A 16,562-nucleotide genomic window follows, 5' to 3' on the forward strand; every position below is an offset into this window, starting at 1 on the left:
CATAATCAAGACACTAAATTTCTCCTTTAAAAAATAGTTATAATTAGATCTCATCACAACATGCTACAAGTAAATTTACGGTTCCATAAAAACGAACTAATAGCTCTAGTCTCTCCAGTCTAACAACTAGCTCTTTCTTCTTGAAAGTTCTGGGTTTTCTGTTTCTCAGCAGACTAAAAAGTAATATGCGCAAAGAAACAAACAGGCTGGACAGAGTTGTTTGTGTTCTGTGCTTAAGTGGTCAAGGATCTTGGCCAAGCACAGCAGAAGAGTTAGTTAATATGTTGTCTTAAAGATAGAGACAACATATAGGGAAAAAGACAAAGGCACCACAGAAAAGAACAGTGAAGTGGACTGTTGAGTGGACTACAGCAAAAAAGGAAGACATTATGCACTGGGCACATTCATCTTTTCATCTTTCTATTTCTCCCCACACTTTTGCAACAGAAAGGTTGTCAAGGCTTCTGGGTGTAACACAGACCCAACCTGAGAATATTTTGAAGAAATTAGTTCTCTGCGATTAAAAAAAAAAGGAAAACATGTCAAATTTAAGCCATGCAAGAATGAACTGTCATAAGAAAAACTGCTTATTAGGAGGAAATAATGTGGATGAAGATATGCACATTGGTGAGTGGATCAACTGGTTAGTAACTGAAATACTTCAATTTGCAATGCATCGTTCTTCAATACTCTATGCCTTAGTGTACGTGTGATTTGAGAAGTAAATTCCCAAGATGTTTTATTGGATGTTGCCAGAAAAGTTTAGCTTACCTAATCTTAATTAATTAATTAGTTAACTAGGTTTAGAATCTATCGCTCAAGTATGTAATAAAGAATGCTAGAGTTGCAAATTGTCACTATCATTTATTGTGTATTACATAATGCATGCCCCTTATTTTGGAATGTCCTGGCCACAGTCCTTCATGGTGATGCCATAAGTCTAGTCCCTATTTTGCTTCTGCATAACTCAGGGTTTTTTTGTTTTGTTTTGTTTTTTTTTTTTTTTGTTTTTTTTTTTTAAACTTTGTATACTTTCTATACTTAAAAACCAAAAAACAGAAGTGTCAGTGAGTTCAGTGGGGCTTACTGCAAAATTAAGTGTGCTCTAAACACATTGGGTGTCTACATTTGCATTCCTCCTTTGAAATAGGCATGCAAATGAAGTAAATTGAAAATGCAAATAAGGTATAAACTTCCACATTTGGCACCTAATTTGCATATTCTTATTTCAAAAGAAGAAAGCCATTAAATAAAGGGAAGAAGGATTCTTTTGAAGATGGGGTTTACTTTCAAAAGAACAGCATCTACATTGGCTTTCTTCTTTCGAAAGAAGCTTTTGAAATATGCAAATCAGCTGCCAAATATGGAAAATGTATAGCTCATTTCCATTTTGATTTGCCTCATTTGCATACCTCTATCGAAAGAGGAATGTAAGTGTAGACACACCCATTCATTCAGTCTTAGCTTTTTTGGTAACTCGATTCAAATGCGATTTTTCTATACATTTCTAGAAGCTATTAAGGATGAATAACATTGTTGCTCAAGGGATTTACACTGACTGTTAATCACAACAGAATAAAGGTCCTTAGTATTGCTACACAGGAGGAAACCAGTAACAGCCTTTCAGAGGTATATTAAGTGGCACTAGAGTAATCAAGACAGAATACGAAACTAGGCATTAGAGACTTGTAAAGTTTGTAAAACAAATGTTAGTATCTTCTACAAGTCCAGCAAATGATAGTTAACTCATTAAGATTTAAATGTACAAAAAATTGATCCTCAGAATGAACGATTTATCTGTATAACTAAAATGTAGACAGTGAACTTTTTCTTAAGTTTTATTGAATACAATATTTACCTTCCATTACATGAGAAGTTATTTTAAAATGCAATTATTTAAAATATATTGACAGGTGTTACGTTTTTCACAAGTCAACTATCACAATAAATGTGAATACCTGCTATGCTAAGAAACTAACACAAATCCTACATAAGAAACAGACACCAATCAAAAACCAGAATATTGCACTGACAGAATATTACAGTACATGAACTGCAAGTGACAGCTACATCATAATGACAGATACTTTTCTTCCTCTTCCTCCAGTCAGTCTAGGTCTTCTCCCAAGAAACTCGCAAGCTAAATTACCAGTATTTAATTTTCAGAATTCCAGATTGTTAATTGCACGTTCTGTAAGATGCAATAGCTACAAACCACAGCTAATGAACAATTTCTTTTCTAATGCCGACTTCACACCTTTCCTTTTCAAAAAGGAATCTAGGCAAGTTTTTCCATTGTGAAAGGTCACCTGATCATGAATCTCCTAAAACAATATTCTTTGGAGCAGAGAACTATAGTATGAAAAGACCCGTATCGCGAGAGATAAAAACTCAACAGCCTGCAATAATTTTCACTCCTGGTCCATCTTCTGCCCACTTAAAGAAATCACACTGTTTATCCTTCCCCAAAGGGCACACAAAAAAATTCTTTCCATTAGTAGGCCCAATCTTCAACACTGTTCTCATAATGCAGCGCCTTCCATGATTGCAGAATGGAAAGTGTAAGTCTGCCCACTGTAAAGAGAAATTAATTTACTAATCAGTATCACTGTGCTGAATGGGCAAATACCCAAGCTCAAAATTCAGACCCACAGGATAAGCCTTTCCACTTGAATCAGCCTTGCAAATGGCAGTCAAAGACAGACTCCCCAGAAAACAGCTTGTTTCATTGAGTCAGTCTGAATTCCATAACTATAACTGAGGTTATGGTAAATAAATTTATATATATAAACTTCAACCTGGCATTTAAAATCCACCTGTCTTCAGAATGAAGTGTTGCCATTATCGTATTATAAGTTCAGCTCAGTAGCCTGATAGACCTAATGGCCCATGCATGCGACCAAGTTACAATTTCCTTATTTTACTAAGAATAGCCAAGGGAAGCAAATGCTGTTACAAAATTGACTCACGTGGGAGTTGAGGGGCATCTTAGTTGGTTAGATTGCCATAAAACCACTGACTTGAAAGCATCGGTCCCCGTGAATGTTTCACCTGATTTTTCCATCACTGTGTAGAATAAACTTTGTTGGGTGTTGAGAGGCACATTCAGATATGCACCACTAGCACAAAAGCACATGCTGATGACTGTGGGCACTCTGCTAACCAGCTAGGCTGCCTTTGAATCTTGCCTGGGTAACCACCCAAGTGCTCAGCTTACAGAAAACACTGGTCCCACCCCCCCATACAATATGCAGTAGGAACGGTGGGTGTAAAAATCACCACACCCTGAAGGTGGTGCACACATTTTCCTTATCCAAGTGACAGCCCCAAGCTCTAGAGTAAATGACCATCTGAATTAGGAGTTGCATGCCTCCCCTGCTACAGCACTTTTGAAAATGACCTTTGGTAACTATTGATTCCTCACCAAAATATACTTCTGAAATCCTGGCCCTTAGGAGCCTAAGTCACACTGAAAGTTAGTGGGACTTGGGTACTTTTGAAATTGTATCCAAGATAAAATTGCAATTTCCCATTAGTGCTCGGATATAGAAGACTGCAAGTATGCAGGCACAGTTATACTCTTTTTTTTTTCCCCCCACTGCTGCTACCATCAAATATTATTTCAAACACTACTGAACTACATACAGGCTAGGTTTGCCCTGTGCAGTAGGGGTGTGATTCTTCCGCTCTCACTGAGCTATAACAAACAAACAGCAACCTAGATATTGCAGCAAAGGTGGTGACTGTGGTGGCCTGGCTTAAATGGACTCGGCACATACCTTCTGCTACCATCATGGCTACACCGGTATGTATACTTGCACTAGCTCCATGAGAGTTAGCATGCGTATGTATGTGAGTGGAAGTCACACACCCAGCAGACAGCACAGATGTAGCCAAAATGGAGACTCTCTCAGGCATTACTTCTGAAAAACGGTAATTTAAAAACCCGCAACAATCCAATGTTCTTCAGTTACAAAATAAAACTGTTGGCAAGAATTTCATAGACTCCCCATGATATTTTTGTCTATTTAATAAACAAAACTATATATTAAATGGACAATTCATACTTTATAAAATGTTTAAAAATATTTGAGAGGAAAAAAGAACTTAGTCATCACAAAAAGGAGTTTTGACTGGTGAATGATAGTTTTATTTTGTTGCAAAGTTTAACACTAAGGCCTGAGGTCTTGTACTTACTTCAAAATAGTCACACTGAGTCCCTCTGGGTAGAGGACAAGTATAAAATTGTCTGCCCTTGTTTTCTCCCTCCTTTCTCACAACTCTGAGACTGCAGAGACGGTTGTGTTTACTGCAGCGAGGACTGCCCACATTTAATGTACAAATACCATCTGTCATGTTAACTCGATGTTCACTGTAACGACAGGTTACAAAATAACTCCTGAATAATGTTAAAGGGATTAGCACTACAAAAATAAATAAATAAATACATAAATAAACCACTCCTGCTTGTAATACCAGATTGTCAATAAGGAACCTTTACACCATGACAGCTGCGTAGAATTTTTTAATCCACCTCATTGTTTCTTTACATAAAACAAATTATTTCAATAACATTGAATGCTAAATTTAAACAGCTAAAAATGAAGTAAATTCCAATCTAAATGTACCTTAGATACCTATTATATGGAAATACACCAGTTTTCCCCACTATGAATCTGCTTTTATCTAGTTTAAGACACACTGAATTTCAACAGCAAAGGTTAGTTACAATCCTCTCAATCTTTCTTGCAGTGGAAAACCACCACAAATAGCGTAAACAAGGCCACAGGGATTTCTCCCCCGTACCACTTTTAAGACAATTTTTCATGCTCTTTGATCAAAACTACTGTAATGATCCCAATCACATTCCAGCAAGGAACAGTCTTGCTGACTGAGCAGAATTTTATATTAAGCTGGTAGGGAAGCTTTATTCTCTCCTAGCATTGCTAAGAACAGTTGGAGGTTGTACCACAATTCAACACACCCTACAGTTTAAATAAGTGCCACTCTTTAACAGTATTTTAGAGAAAGGAAAAAAAAAAAATGTTTTTACAGATTACATGTCATGTTTATGAAGTGATGTAACCCGAGGTGAAAACATAACAGATTCGTTCAATCACTATCTAAGAGAGCAAAATCTGACCTAAAAGTTTCAGGCATATTACGCACTACACAAGTTAATATGACTATATATCCCTTCTCACCCTTGACCACCTTAGTTCCTTCCAACCAGTTGCATTTTGTCTTAACAGGGACTTTGTTCGTTCAGAGCTCAGCCCACCATTTTTTTTTTAAATGGGTATTGTGACACTATGCCCCAAATTCTCCATGGAGATCGTTATGATATAAATGACGTAACTCAATTATGTTTTAGGCAAGATGGATCAGGTAAGATCTCATTGAAAAGGTTATAATTTACAACTAGGATAATTGTATTCAGTATCCCTGTCTCTACACGAGCCCCTTCCTTTCGAAAGGGGCATGTTAATGAGCAGGTTTGAAAGATGCTAATGGGGCACTGCAATGAATATGCAGTGTCTCATTAGCATAATGGCAGCCATGGCAATTCGAAAATGCGGCTTTTCGAATCGCGCGCCATCCGTGGAGACGAGACTTTCCGGAAGGACCCCCCCCCTCAGTTTTTGGAAAGCTCTTCTTCCTAACACCAGATAGTGTAGGCCCAGCCTATGTGTGTGTCATTTTTGCATCTGAATTGGGAACACTGTCTGGCTATGTCTACACTAGAAGCACCTGTCGACCGAAGTTACTGTCGACAGGGAAATCTCAAAAGTATTCTGTTGATGGACTGCATCTACATGCAACTTGCTCTGTCCACAGAGAACTGCCAAGCTGCACTGCTCTCTGGTGCCAGAAAGCGGAATGGCAGCTCTGCAAAGAGGGATTCCCGGACACAGGAAGTCATCTCTGTCAACAGAAGTGTCTACACTGCACTTTTGTCAACAGTATTCTTTCCACCGATTGTTACACCTCAAATTTTTGAGGCATAATACTGTCAAGGAAAATGCAGAGTTCTGTTGAGAGAATGCTTTAGGTGTGTGGATGATCCCTGAGTTATGTCGACAGATGGCCCATTCTGTTGGCAAAACTCTGTAGTGTAGACTGAGCCTCTAAGTACCTTTTATAATGGTGTTTATACCTGGAGAATGGCCCACCAGACAGATTGCAGTCAACATGGCTGTGCCATTAGGGAGAACAGCAGCATTTTGAACATCAACTCATATTCCTGAGTAGGAACAGAGAGGAAGCCGTGCTAGTCTATACACTATCAAAACAAAAAGCTGTCAAGTAGCACTTTAAAGACTAGCAAAATAGTTTATTAGGTGAGCTTTTGTGGGACAGACCCACTTCTTCAGACCAGACCAGACTCAATATTTAAGGCACAGAGAACTAAAAACAGTAAGCAAGGAGGACAAGTCAGAAAAAGATAATCAAGGTGAGCAAATCAGAGAGTGGAGGGGTGGGGTGGGGAGGTCAAGAATTAGACTGAGCCAAGTATGCAGACGAGCCCCTATAGTGACTCAGAAAGTTCCCATCATGATGTGTGTGTGTTACTGAAGAAGAATTATCACACCGTTCTGGAAAGGGAAACAGCCAAGCTGGCTTTTATATTCAAATTTGGCACATTAACACATGGTTTAAATCGTGATGGGAACTTTGAGTTTCATTTTAGTAATCTTAGCTATTTCTCTTAACAAGAATAGGTCACAAATTTTGAAACAAGTGTGATTTTCACATTGACTGCATCACTAAGTTGTACTGTAAGATGTGTGACAGAACAGGATAATGTTTAAATGGTGCAATTTGAAGAGAGGTTTATGACCTCAGAGTACTTTATTCTTTGGCAAGTGAATGCAATAGGGTGTAATTTTTGTCCATTCTCAAGGTAGGGGCAGCAGCCAAAAAAAAAATTCACATTAAAACAAGTCTTGAGAAAGTAGTGGGGTTTTTTGTTTGTTTGTTTTGCACAAGATGAAGTCACATTCAGCAAGAATCAAACTATGGAATAGCTCCATGGGAAGAAGGAACACCACTCAAACCTTCCCTTAAATTAAGAAGGGAATTTTAGCAATGGCGCGCTAGACCACCCTCTATATCCATCACTGGATGGATTTCTTTAACCATTAGGAACTGAGAATCTGGCTTTAAGGTGTGCATAATACAATGAAATAACTGCAGGAAGCTGATAATCCTTGCAATAAATTAGGTCACGTTGTAGAACGAAACATTGCCTAAATTATTTTAGTTGTTTTGTTTAATTAATAACTGGTACCATTAATTTTTTTTTAAACAATCATTCAGAATGAGTCAATTCCTGCACCCCAAGGCAATTAAAGACGTTTTCATTTTAGGCAAAAATCATGGTCTAAGGCCCAGTGGATATTTGTATAAATATAATTAAAATCCAATTAGCCTCAGAGACCAGCAATTATTAGGGACAAAAGGCATGGGTGGCTAATTTTGTGACTGCTTTCAGTGTTTCTGAAGTAGCTCATTTTCAGCTGCTCCTCAGAATGCATTATTGCCTTTAGTCAAAGGAAAATGAAACAAACCAGACCAAAGGAATTTGCAAACCACACATTTCACTTGTGTAGAAATGCCATTGGAAGTATTTTATTAACTGAATGTATTTTCTTTGTGCCCCGTGGAATGCTCATATACATCAGAACGAGACTGCACTGAAGATACATTCCTTAAGCTGCAGGTCCAGAAGCCTCATGCAGTGTACATGACCTGGTAATCCAACCCCCTCCCACTGCCAAAAGTCACTCCGTAAGCTACATTCATTTTCACCTCTGTAGGTCCCAATGCCAGAAATAGGTTTGAGACACCTTTTTTATGGGACCATTTGGTGAATGCCTTTCTTTCTGGCCCAATTAGTGTTTAATTATTGTGGAATAGTTACCAAGAGAGATGATGACCCACAGCGTAGTGGTCCATAGGGCAGTCCTCAAAAATGTGGTATTTCATCCCATCTCTTAATTGTGATCACTATACTTTCAGGTAATGTCAAAGGAATGAAAGCAATACTTCAGTAAATACCATTTGAAGTTCTCACTACAGTGCAATCACATAACTGGGCTCTTGGGTCATCCACCAAAGCACCCAATCACATGTTCCCTGCAACGCTTGCCCATTCATTCCTGTCCGTTGTGACACAAAATTGAGAGATATTGATCTTGATGAAGTGGGTCTGTCCCACAAAAGCTCATTACCAAATAAACCAGTTTGTTAGTCTTTAAAGTGCTACATTTCTGCTGTTTTGTTTTGTTGGAGTACAGACTAACACGCTACCTTTCTGTTACTGCTGAGAGAGGGTGGAACATGTTTCTGCCAGGCTTTGACACTAATGTATCAGTCTTCCAGGTCAGCATTTTCCAGCTTTTAATCATAGAACTGGAAGGGGTGTTGAGATGTCACCTAGTTCAATCTCTTAGACTTGTGGCAGGAATTACCATACCTTGATAATCAACAACAGGCGTTTAACTTGCTTTTAACATTTTTCCAAACCTCCCTAGACATTTTTTTTTCATTAAACCACCCTGTTACTAATGAAGTTTTTCCTAATTTCCAACTTAAACATCATTTTCTTCAAATTTAAACTAATTGCTTCTTGTCTTATCCTCAGAAGTTAAGAACAATTTTTCCCCCTCCTCCTTGTTACAAACCTTGTGTGTGCTTAAAAAGTTATGTCCCTTCTTAATTGTCTCTTTTCCAAATGAAAGAAACCCAGTTTTTATTCACTCTTGCCTCATGTTTTCGAGACAGTTAATACTTTTTATTATTCTTTTCCGGTCCTTCTCCAAATCTTTCCTGAAATGTGGCACTCAGAAGTAGCCACAATATTCCACTTAAGGCCTAATCAGCACAGTATAGAGTGAAAAAATTACTTCTTGGCTGGGTCTACACACTAGCCCAAAACTTCAAAATGGCCATGCAAATGGCCATTTCAAAGTTTACTAATGAAGCGCTGAAACACATATTCAGTGCCTCATTAGAATGCCGGCAGCCGCGGCACTTCGAAATTGACGCGGCTTGTCGCCACACAGCTCGTCCAGACAGGGCTCCTTTTCAAAAGGACCCTGGCAACTTCAAAATCCCCTTATTCCTATCTGCTGTTAGGAATAAAGGTATTTCAAAGTTGCCAGGGTCCTTTCGAAAAGGAGCCCCGTCTGGATGAGCCGCATCAATTTCAAAGTGCCGCGGCTGCCAGCATTCTAATGAGGTGCTGAATATGTATTTCAGCGCTTCATTAGTAAACTTTGAAATGGCCATTTGCATGGCCATTTCGAAGTTTTGGGCTAGAGTAGACATAGCCTTGTGTCTTACAACACTTCTGCTAATATATCCCAGAATAAGTATTATTCTTTGTGTAACAGCGTTACTCTGTTGATTCATGTTTAGATTATCATCCACTAAGACCCCTAGGTCCCTCTCCGCAATACTCCTCCCTAGGCAATCATTTTCCATCTTGTATGTGCGCACTATTCCTTCCTATGGCTGTGTCTACACTAGCCCCCTTCTTCAAAGTGGGCATGGTAAATCAGCCTGAGAAGGGAATAATAATGAAGTGCTGTAATGAATATGCAGCACCTCATTAGGCTAATTCTCCCCACAACTTTGAAGTCGCAAACTTCGAAGCACAGCATGTCGTGTAGCTGCGAGCACTTTGAAGTACCCATGCAACTTGAATGCTCTTACTCCCAGAACATTTTGGAAGTAAGAGCACTTTGAAGTGCCCATGGCCACACATTATATTGGTGCTTTGAAGTTGCCACAGGTAGAATTAGCCTAATGAGGTGCTGCATATTCATTGCATCACTTCATTATTATTCCCCACTCAGGATGATTACCATGCCCCCTTTGAAGAGGGGGAGACATAGCCTAAGTGGGGTATTGTATTTGTGCTTGTTGAATTTCTTCATATTTACCTCAGACTGTTTCTCCAGATCATAATGAATTTTAATCCTATGCTCCAAAAGCACTGCCAACTCTGACCAATTTTGTACCATCCATCAATGGCACAGTAGCTAGACCACTAGAAGATATCCAATATCTTCTTCCATGTTCGAAACGGAGCTGGACCCAGAACTGATCCCCATTTGTTATGCATGACTGTGAAGCACTGATAATGACTCTCTCCAATTCTTTTCCAAACAGTTCCCCTTTTTATAAGTAGCTCCATCTAGGTTGCATTTCCCATTTGTCTATGAGAAAGTCACGTGAGCCTGTATCAAAACATGCATAACATCTACAGCGTGCACGTGCGCACACACGGCCTGCTACAGTGTCAGAGAACAGTTATAATTTGGTTTTGATGAATCCATGCTGACAGTTGCTTATTAACTTCTAGATGTTTGCAAACTGATTCCTTAAAATTTACTACATTTATCGTTCTGGGTACACAAGTTAAGCTGACTGGTCTAATTCCCTGGGTTGTTTTTATTTCCCCATGTGTAGCTGGACACTATGTTTCCAGTCTTCTGGAATCTCTCCTGTATTCCATATTCTATGACTTTTAAAAGATAATTGCTAATGGCTCAGATATCTCCTCAGACAGCTCCTGGAGTATCTTAGGATTCTTTTCTTCAGGCCCTAGTGACATGAAGCATTTAATTTGTCTACATGATTTTTAAACTTTTCTTCCTATCTTAGCCTCTGATTCTGCCTCATTTTCACTGGTATTCATTGGTGAAAACCGTAACCAAGAAGTCTTCTGCCATTTCTACACCTTCTCTTGTTTTCCCCCACTGAGCATGGCTATGTCTACAGCAGAAGGTTTTCTCAGCAAAACAACCGTTTTGCCGACAAAACCCAAGGAATGTCCAGATTCCCAAGGCGTTCTGTTGCCAGTAAGTTGACAGAATGCAGTACTTTTGTTGACAGCTGTACTCGCTCCCCCTGAGGAATAACGCCTCTGTCAATATTCCAAGGAATAACGCATCTGGCCTGAATGCTCTGGCCCGCCCCCGCCATCTGCAACACCGGGCACCCCGTTTCCTGTGCTTCCATTTTGTCAGAGCACCTGGCAAACGTGTGACCTGCTTGGCAATTTGGCCACAATCTGTTGATAGAAGTTTTGTTGGAAGATATCTTTTGATAAAAACTTCTGTCAACAAATCCCTGTAATCCTTTTCTTGCTTCGCATATTTGTAGAATTTCTTGTTACTATCTCTAGCTAGTTTGATTTCATTTGTGGCTTAGCCTTTCTAACTTCTTCCATATATATTTGTTTGTCTAACAAATTTCAGTGTTTATATTCATCATTCATAATCTGACTTAGTTTCCACTTTTTGCAGGACTCTTTATTTTTAGATCATTGAAGACCTCCTAGTTAAGCCAGGGTGGTTTCTTGCTATATTACCTATCTTTCCTATGCAGTGGAACAGTTTGCTGTTTGGCCTATAACATCTGATGAACTACCAACTCTCGAACTGCTCTTCTGCTGAGACCTGGATCCTATGCAATCTTACCTACCAATAATCTGAGTTGGCTGAAGTGTGCTTTCTTGAAATCCATTGTCTCCACTTTGCTGTTCACCCTTCTGCCATTCCTTAGCATCATGAACTCTCTCATTTTATGATTGTTTTCACCCAAGCTGCCTTCAACTATTTCTTCCCTATTTGTCAAAATCAAATCTAAGAACCTCACCCCACCTTCCTTCCTGGTGGTTTCTGTCACCTTACAAAATAAAAAGTTGTCTTCAGTACATTCCAAGAGCTGGTTGGATCCTCTGGGCCCTGCTGTGTCATTTTCATAACAGATGTCTGGGTAGTTGAAGTCCCCTCCATCACCAGGTCCTGGGTGATTTATAATTTGTTTTTCTTTTTAAAGTCTTATCCACCTTCTCTTCTTGGGCAGGTGGTCCATAGTAGATCCCTACCATGACATCATGCTTTTTTTTTTTTTTTTTTTCCATTTTATCCTTACCCAGAGACTTTCAATATGTCTCTTATTTCCATCGCAACCTCAGTCCAAGTACATACATTTTTAATATATAATTCAACACCTCCTCCTTTTTTTCCCCCTGCCTATCTTAAAGTCCTCCTTTTAGTAATACATTGGCACACTTTCATCATCTGTAGCCAGACAGCCAGCCCCCTCTCAGACCAGCATTGCTGGGAACACAAGGGAGCCAAAACAACAGGACACTTAACATAAATTCCAGCACAGCCTTTGAAGCTGTGAGAAGCACAGGTGTGCTGCTACAATGTGCCTCTGGGAACATATACAACAATTAGGCTCACAGCAGACAGAGAAGCTGTGACAGACATGGCTCTTAGCCCCTACTAAATAACGTGATGCACACACACCCACATCCTAGGTGGGAAAATATTTACCCTAATAAAAGAATGTCCAGTAGTCGAAACTTATTGTTTCTCTCCCTTGCAAGTGTAAACTACTCTTGCGAGAGCTGGCGTCGCCCAGACAGACCAGCCCCAATTTGGCATAAGAAAGGAGAAAGAGAATAAAGGAGTACAGAGGTATAAGTATGGGACCTACAGCACCATGATTTTTGAGTGCTTTTCACTATCTATCTGCTGGTCAGATAAGTGACAGCCTCCCAAGGCTTCTGCAGCTAAAAGGGTCCCTAAGCCTTGTCCCTTATTCGTCTTTCCGCGGAATTGAGTGACCGATCCTGGCTTGGCACCGCTGGAATCGAGAGATGCAAGGAGGGTAAGAAGCACCCACACCTGATCTCCTATCTTTAGTGTACACATATTTTGACATAGAGCTCTATACTTTGTTTTCTTTCTTTGGGATTGTGGCTTCAGTTGTGTAACTTGTTTGTGTGTGTAACATCTATACATTTAAATAAGTAGGCACTAGCAATTTTGTAACCATATGATTAGAATCTAGTTTAATAAATTTTTGATGACCGTTTGTGCATAAGCCTGACTTGTTTTCTCTGGGTTACTGTAAAGCAGCCAACACAATTAAAGAACCTCAGCCGTTTTGGCAATAAAGCCTGGCCATTAGGTGAGAGTACTAAGAGCCTAGCGTTGAGTTGTGCCGCCTCCACGGGGCAAACTCTTGGGGCGCCTGTCAGTCAATCCTGACTGCCCACTGCGAAGGGGCTCTGAGCTCTAGCAGTTAAAGTCACGGGTGTGGAAAGGCTCTTAGTGCTGCCATTGGGGCACCTGTCAGTCAGTGTTGACTGCCCACTGCGAAGGAGCTCTGAGCTCTAGCAGTTAAAGTCACGGGTGGTTAGGACCTTGGGGCATCCGTCAGCCTAGCCCGGGCTGCCCGCCGCGAAGGGACAGTGCATCCTAGCGGTTAAAGTCACGGATGGTATAAAACGGGCATAGCTGGCACCTCACCAAACATCCTTGGCCATCGGCTAACATTATCACACCCTAATCTCTTTCTGCCTTTTGTTGTCTCCTTTAGGAAAAATATCAGTCTCTCTCTCTCTCTCTGTGTGTGTGTGTGTTTTGTTTTTTTTTTTTTTTCCTTCTTCCCATTTTGGCTTTATCATCTCCATCCCCATCCCCCGATGCTTACTCAACACTCTGACTTTCTTCATTTCAACTGGACACATTGCCTCATCTCCTGTGCTTTCCATACCAATGTCTCCCCCAAGCTTGACTCCCTTCTGCCTCTCAGCCTTCTGATGTTACAGCAAGCACTTCTGCTGTTGCTCAGTCACACTAGCACCAGTGAAATACGTAAACAGTCTCAGGTTTTTAAAGTAAAGCATCAAAGGCCAAAACCAAATATTCCCACAAAGATAGACTTACATGAATTTCCAGTTCAAAAGTTTGTTTTTACAGAAGACGCATGTACTATATATGGAAAAACTTGTTTAAGTTCTGGAAAATAATTTACCTGTTTGACAGACTTGCATAACTTTTGATATCTGAGGATGAATGATCAATCTTCTGTTTCTTCTGCACAGGATTAGAAGAATCAGACTGATGGTGGGAGGGTGATGCTGTATTTACTGCAGTTAGTGAATGTGATGAATGAAATTCATATTTTTTTCCACTCTTCTGGTGGGTGTTATTCTGGCAATATCTGTTTCTTGGAGAGTCACATTGAGAATTCCCATCTGGTGTTTGGCTATCACTTCTGCCATTTTTTAAGGGAGTGCTGAGATCTGTCAAGACTAGAGTTGTCATTCCAAATGCAGTTTTCCTATTGACCTTTATTTCTGTATTTGGCTTTCCAAAGAAGTTACACGGGTACTTGACTATGCTGCTATTAGAAGTTATAGATTCTTCGTCATTTTCTACCTTTGAAACTTGGGGGAAAAATTTTTGGTTATCCATTTGTGAGAAAGTTTCTCTATAATCTATACATGAGGTGTATATATTAACATCCACAATACATTTATACAGATTACTTTGCAGATTATGTATATACACAGGACACCTCTTTAATGACCACAAGTGCTCTGGGCATATATTGTGCATCTCCTCTGTGAGAAGGCACCTCCAAACAGCAATGCAATATAGTTCCATGCTGAGGCACTTCTTTAACACTGACCCAGAAGGAAAGTGCCAGTTCACTGAGTCACAATTGTGATTTGCTGCACTACCAGGGTTTCACCTAGAGGTCTCCAACCTAAGCCATAGGCAGCCCCAGACTAACTGAATCCTGACTGCCATAAAGGCCCTCTGGGATCACGGAAGCCCCATTCTGGAGTGGAGCTGTATACTCCTTGACGCTAGCAGGGAAGTGAGGCCCAAATAATTATAAACATAATTATTCATCATTTCACATAACATGACGTATTACAACAAATGTCAGGCTTCTTAATTTTAAAGATCCTTAAAGGTCCAATCCCATGTTAAAAATGTCAGTGTGTGGGAAAAGAAAACAAAAATACCCACAATACACTATGCAGCAAATCCCACTCCCTCTTGCATAACTTGAGTGACCTACCTCTGGGGAATACCTTGCAGATCAGAATGGAATCCTCTCCCACACGCTGCCCTTAGTGAAAGCAATATCTGCTGCAACTTTCCACCACAGAGTGGGAGAGGGAAGGGATCAGGAACCGGGCAAATGAAGGATCCATGCAGATTGGTACTGCCTCCACCATCATTCATGGCAGTAGACAAGAAGTCCCCACCACTGTTCCCTTTTTTTTTTGCATCCCCAGGTGGAATAATTTTTTTTCTTCTGCTTACATGCACCAAGGCACATGTGGGTATGCATCACCAACAGAAACATGCTGCCAGCTGTGGGAACTCTGTTAATCAGCTGGGCAGCAAATGAATCTCTCCTGGCCAGCCATCCAACTGCTCAGCGTACATGGAATACTAGTCCCTAAACAGCTTTGCTTTACACCTCTCTGCACTACGCTCCTTCTGCGCAGCAGACTTATACTAGTTCCGGTGCATTTCAGGAGGGAGCTGCAGTAGATTAAGATTTGTCCTTATGAAAAGACTGATAATGTGAGAGTTAAGGCTAAGTATCCTTGTTTTAACCATCACAATATGCAGCCTCAGAGACACTCAGACCACTGGCAAGGGAAAGTGAAGTTTCTGCTCTACAGCCTTAGCTGAAAGCCAGCTGGCACCTGGCTTAACCCCTAAGGTTGCAGCTTCATTCCTTCCTGCTGACAACCTGGGTCTGTCAGCCTTACAAATATATGGCTTTATATCCAAGAACTTTACAGATTTCTGAACAGTTGGTATCTTTATATGTTCTATATTCTCCCTCTTAGCAAAGGATTTCAAACTGCTTCACAAACTTAAACTAAATTCACATGTACTGCAGGAGGACCAAAATAACAAAGGGGAAAAAGGACTAAATCTCTATGTTCAGTAAGATAGGTGAATGAAAAAACAACCTAAATGTGGGGGAGGAAGAGGAGCCCTCCTGACATATGTGACATGAACAAAGTCTGATTTAAATACAAAATATGTAATTGAAATTCTGTGGATAAAAATGTTTCCCTGAATTAACTAAATCATCAAAATTCCAGACCCATGTCTTTGATAACAGTTAAAGAGGTATATGCTTGGACTGGAAGAGAGGTAGAGGAAAAGAAAATCAGAATTTTGCTCTAAAGCCATAGGCGACAATGCCTTCATTGCAGAGACTGCTGTAAGAGTTAGACAGTCATCTGGGTTTTTTAAAAAAAGATTTTTTAAAAAAAAAAGTTAATTTGCAAAACTGAGCTTGCAGACAGGTTTCAGGTTTATCACCCTGGGATTCTGGAGGAAAAAGAACCAGCAAGTTCAGCCTCTGCTGGCAACAAAAATCTGTACTAGCTGCAGAAATAAACACTTGTCTTCCTTTTCTGGCCTGGGGAAAGAAATCTGTGCCAGCTAAGCGTGATGTAGGAGTCAAAGCATCTCACTCTTCAGTACAAAAGAACAACCAGCTTGAATTAATAGCCTCAGTTTAAAAAAAAAAAAAAGGGGTAAAACACAAACCTGGGTGCTATAGTTAAGATTTTCACACGGACTAGGAAATTTAAATATATTGCCTACATCTACCCTACAGAGTTTTGCCGACAAAGTGGGATTTTGTTAACAAAACTCTGCACCTTCGCTGACACAGAATGCCTTTCCTCAAACAAATCTGTT

At 40.0% G+C, this 16,562-nt stretch overlaps 1 protein-coding gene across 1 annotated transcript in view; it reads right to left on the reverse strand.

Moving 5' to 3' along the window:
- Nucleotides 1-2,269: 2,269 nt before the first annotated feature.
- The window catches only part of NEIL3 (nei like DNA glycosylase 3), a 35,354-nt gene continuing 21,061 nt past the window's right edge, over nucleotides 2,270-16,562 (reverse strand). Inside the window, 3 exon segments of the mRNA XM_074991856.1 lie at nucleotides 2,270-2,574; nucleotides 4,198-4,372; nucleotides 13,849-14,263. Of these exon segments, the coding sequence (XP_074847957.1) occupies nucleotides 2,392-2,574; nucleotides 4,198-4,372; nucleotides 13,849-14,263 (773 nt within the window). The 3' untranslated portion in view covers nucleotides 2,270-2,391.

This window comes from Carettochelys insculpta, chromosome 4 (assembly GCF_033958435.1).
Source record: "Carettochelys insculpta isolate YL-2023 chromosome 4, ASM3395843v1, whole genome shotgun sequence".
Lineage (NCBI taxonomy): Eukaryota > Metazoa > Chordata > Testudines > Carettochelyidae > Carettochelys > Carettochelys insculpta.